At 36.4% G+C, this 5,000-nt stretch overlaps 1 protein-coding gene across 1 annotated transcript in view; it reads left to right on the forward strand.

Moving 5' to 3' along the window:
* Positions 1-5,000, forward strand: part of LOC113804556 (N-acetylneuraminate (7)9-O-acetyltransferase) — a 35,071-nt gene that overhangs the window by 16,532 nt on the left and 13,539 nt on the right. Inside the window, exons 4-6 of the mRNA XM_070144359.1 lie at positions 720-860; positions 4,376-4,495; positions 4,751-4,885. Of these exons, the coding sequence (XP_070000460.1) occupies positions 720-860; positions 4,376-4,495; positions 4,751-4,885 (396 nt within the window). The remainder of the gene's footprint in view (positions 1-719; positions 861-4,375; positions 4,496-4,750; positions 4,886-5,000) is intronic.

Below are 5,000 nucleotides of genomic sequence, written 5' to 3' on the forward strand. Positions count from 1 at the left end.
TGCATAGGTTAAGAACTGCTGAGTATATGCACGTACATCTGTGAAAACGTACAGGAGTGTATATGTATTCATATATTCAATCACAAGTATTTATCCCAGTCTGCTTCCTTGCGACTTTCTTCTTCTTCTTTCCTTTTTCTTTTCTTTTTCCTTTGTTCCTGCCAGTCCCAGATATAGCCATAGTCTAATCTAGGTTATCTTTTTTTTCACTTGTGTTTTATCTCATTAGCCATGTGGATGGTGGGGTTAAGGAAAAAAAAAGGTATTAACAAGCTATGAATTTATTCTAGTTTTATCATAACTTGTTTATCTTCTAACACATTGTAGATATTTAATTTGATAACTACAATTAAAGGCACATTTTACACATTTTGACACCTTACCAAAATAAGGATTTTGAGAGGAGAGAGGAAAGATAATGTTTTTTCTTTTCTTCTTCTTCTTTTTTTTTTTTTGGGGGGGGGGCAGGTTAAAGATATATATATATATTATGAATTTACTGTAGATTATTTACATTTTTGTGATGTATTATCTTTTTTGAGTTGTTTAGTCATGACTGAAGGGATGGGATTTTACCATTTTTGTTAAAACTTGGTACCAGTGAATTTGTAATGTTAATACCAATCATCTTGGCAAAGGTTATCAAAATGTATGAGATAAAGCTGAATGAAAATATACTAGGGTGGCCCCTTTAAAATCTCTGACATTATGTTCTTCAGATAGCAGTGAGTCCACCCAAGTTCCCAGAGAAACCTCATAATGATATGCAGTACAACGAAACCAACCTTCACCTAAATATTAAGTATCTGTGGCAGCCATACATGGACCAGGAGGTGGATAAATTGTTTGATAAACTGAAGGTAATGTGAGAACAGCCATAGGTATTTTTTCCCAGTTTTATTTAATTCTCTTTCAGCTCTGCATGAGATATGAATTCACATGTACTTTTTAAATCTGTAGGGTGTTTAAGATATCAGTTCAGGTATGTGATTCATTTTATTGTAGTAAAATCAATCTTTTTAGTTTTTTTAGAATTCAATTGTTACAGATTATACCTACTTCAGCTTCCTTAGGCAATAATGTTATTCTTGAAAACTCAACTGCAGTAGATAATTGAAGTATGAGTCCTCAAATTCTTGTTCTTAAATGGTCAGAGAAGTTTTCAGCCATTCTAAAGCAACTTATATATGTAGGAAGTCTTAAACCAGTAACCCAGTGTCTCCGGGTTTGTGTCAAAAGCAAGTTGTCAGCTAGAAGGGAAATCGTAGGTCCAGACAGGACATTGCTCTGCGACCTTTTCTGGTCTCATTTTGCACTACAGGACTAGTCCTATGCTAAACTGACATAGTATTTCTCTATTTGTAAGAATACAATTGTTGTATGGTTTACATCCTCTGAAAAGTAATGTATTTATGCATGCATATGTGAGAGAGAGAGACAGACAGACAAATAGAGACAGACAGAGACAGAGAAACATAGACATGTGATAGTTTTATAATCAAGGTTATATCAAATTTCACTTACTGCACGCACTTCATATTAGCTCATTATGTGGTTTGCATTGTATGTAAAATGAGGAATGTCCTGTTGAGGGCTATTATAGATAATACATGGGATGTTATAAGTTTATTTTGTTTGTAGTGATTGCCACTTTGTTGAAGGCACAACAATGCCATGAAAATTGTGTAAAACTCCACAGCTCCATGGACTTTCATCTGCAGGTCTGACATCATGTACATGCAGGTGAGCAACACCGTGCCAACTACATTTGTACATTAACTCTGCAGGTAATGAAAAAGGGCAAGAGAGCTATACCAGTTGTAGGTATGAAGCTCATTCCTTTCCAAACAGGCTCTAGTTACTCATCATGTTGATGACATCCTATAAGGATACAAGAAGCTCCCCTTTTTCCAGGCCACATCTTGTACCATCACGGACTGCCCACTTGTTGGCTTGGAACAGCAGGCTTGAGCTGGCATGGTGGTTATGAGTATAGTGTGGCAAGGCCTGTTTGGCTGTGTGCCTAGCATGGTGGGATAAAGCCAGTGTGGTGGTTGCAAGTATAGTGTGGCAAGGCCTGTTTGGCTGTGTGCCTGCAGTTTGCCTAGCATGGTGGGATAAAGCCAATGTGGTGGTTGCAAGTATAGTGTGGCAAGGTCTGTGTGGCTCCTGGCCCATGCCCCAACCTGGTGTTCACCTGCTGCCATGGAATAGACCCAGAAGGGTGGCAGCAATACAGTTCTGTACTTATCATTCTAGAAAAGGATGAATACTAGACCACTTAAACACACTGACATACCAAAAAGAGGAAAAAACATGGAGCAATTAACTACATGAGTGGTTATGCTAATGTAAACAAAGTTTTGGTCCTGCCAATTAGGGGTCAGCTTGCGAAGCAGTGGCTAATGCTCAGTGTTACCACAAGTCCATCAGCAGCCAGATTTTGTCCACTGCTTCCAGTATCCATTAAATAGAGGTCCATAGAACCAAAGTTTGAATGTGTATATATTATTCAAACTATATGTAAGATTTCATGATGCATCTTTAAATATGATTCAACCCTGACAGAAATAGAAATATACAAAAACAGAAAATCCAACCATAATTTCTACTTCCAGATTACATATGTTGGTATTAAAGTAATCAGTAGTGTATGAGAAATATAATTATGAAGTAATAAAACCTGTAAACTTCAGAAGGAAATATTATCACTCAAAATATTAGTCAGATATTATTATTAACTCTTTTGTACCATTTAGGCCACCATGGCTGCAATTGTAAGCTATTATTTATTACGTATTGTGTTCTCACACAATTATATGTGTCCCTAAACATGTCTGTGTCTTGAGGCATCACTAGTCAGGAAGGCAGAAAAATGACAGGCTAAGAAAGGTTTGCTGTTATGACTAATGTACATATTCACAGTGGATCTTCTTGCATGATTGAGTAATGGAATGAGGAAAAATGTTAAAACCATATTTTTCTAATGGATATACCTTTTTGAACATTTTTACAGTCAAACTTAGAATCTTTAGTGCCAGTCCTAAAATGAAAAACAATGTTCCTTAAAGTAGTGTTTTTCTTGCTTTCTTTTCTTTCCTGTACTTTTGATATTTTCCATAGCCATTTCCCTGTATTCATCTTAACAGCAAAAATTGAAAGTACTAATCTGAGCATAAAGATTGCTTTTTGTGTTGAGAATTATTTTCTTTCTTTCTCTCTTCCTTTCTCCTTCTTTTTCTTCTTCTTCTTCTTTATCTTATTCATAACAACCAGTCTCTCATCACCACCTTGTCATTTTCCTGCCTACATAGGCATAGATGGCAGCACCTCCTGGGCAAAACAAGCTTGTATGCATATAGATCCATTGCCTAGGAGTACAGGAATTTTTTTCAAAGCCTGTAGACTGTAGTCATATCATTGAATAACAGTTCAGAATAATTTTGGTCAAAGGGTTGGGACGTGTTTAGGGGAGTGGCTTTGGTATCCAATACCATATCAAAAGATTTTCTGATCATAATGCAGCCTTGCAAACCACATGATTGCATCCCGTGAAAGATGTAATCCCCCACCATCTCTTTTCAATAAGAAAAAAAGAAAACAAATCTAAGGTAAAGATGTGAGCTTATTATATGGCATTATGCCCTTAGAAGCAAGATCATTGAAGTGACACATTCCATGGCATTCAGAGGGAAGACCAATAAAACTATGGCATGAAAGTCATGCCACCTGATGGCATTGGGTTAAGAAAATTATATTACATACAGTTGTAGAGAGAGAAAAAAAACACCAACTACATTAACCCATTAGCGACAGGTGTCCCATATATGAGACACCCGAAAATATAAACATTGCCGAGCGTCCCGCTAGTGTGATGCTATATCAGGGCTTGCACTCCGACACAGCAGTGGGCTGCGGCCGGCGGGTGGACAGACTCTGGGGAAGCTCCGCCCCCCGATTTTGTAGCCACCCGGAATATTTTATTTTTGGCTTCAAAATATATCGGTGTGAATGGGTTAAAAGATCATTCAGTAACTGAAAATTTATTTTAGGGTTATGCATTCAGGTTTGTAAACAAATGCTTTTCAGCTGTTTTGTTAGATCTTAATGAAATTACACATACATCCTCCTCCAGCTCTATTTTTTCATACTTTAGGAATTTGCATAACAAGGATGAAGATAATTCAGAACAAATGCAATGACTAATATGGTGTAAGTAAAAATCCTTAGATAAAGGAAAAAGATATAAGACCAAGAAGCTTGTGAAATCATTTATAGTTGATGCTGCAGGAAATATATACTGAGTATGCTTGGATGTAGTATGCTATGTAATATGCAAGATTTATTTAACAAATTATTTTCATACTATCTGCAGCGAAGCAAAAGTCTGCCAAAGTTAATTGTTATGGGCAGTGCTACTCATGCTATCAAAGCATCTAATGGATCTGCAACAGCACTGGAAGAATACAAGAGGAATTTAACATCATTATCAACTGTAAGTAGGTTGATAGTTGTAGTGGGGTTTGTGAAGAGGTTGAGACATCAGTGATCATTGATACTTTCTTCTTCATTTTTAAGGGGATCATTGTAACCAAAGTCATGACTTTTTTGATTTTGTAAAAACCTATTTTTGTTTCCTGTCTGTCATTTCATGTACTTATTCGTCTGGAATGCATTGCATGTTATACTGTAATGGATATATATATGCATGTATGTAGGTTTGTGTATGTTGTATCTCATATTTTTGCAGGCCATGCACAAGATTGGCAAGAGAACCCGACTTTTGTGGATGTTACAAGACCCAGTTGCTCATGAGAAACTTAACCCAGACAGAGCAGCTATCACCAATGACCAGCTAGATTTATATAATATGGCAGCAATGGAGGTATATACATGTTCTGTATGTCATGTATGTCTCTTAGTTATAGATGTTTTGCATTTATAATAAAGGTGAATAGTGCTGTACAAGTTAAAATCCTTCAGTACATGATTAATTTTTC

The sequence above is a fragment of the Penaeus vannamei genome, chromosome 32, assembly GCF_042767895.1.
Source record: "Penaeus vannamei isolate JL-2024 chromosome 32, ASM4276789v1, whole genome shotgun sequence".
In the NCBI taxonomy this organism is placed as follows: Eukaryota; Metazoa; Arthropoda; class Malacostraca; order Decapoda; family Penaeidae; genus Penaeus; species Penaeus vannamei.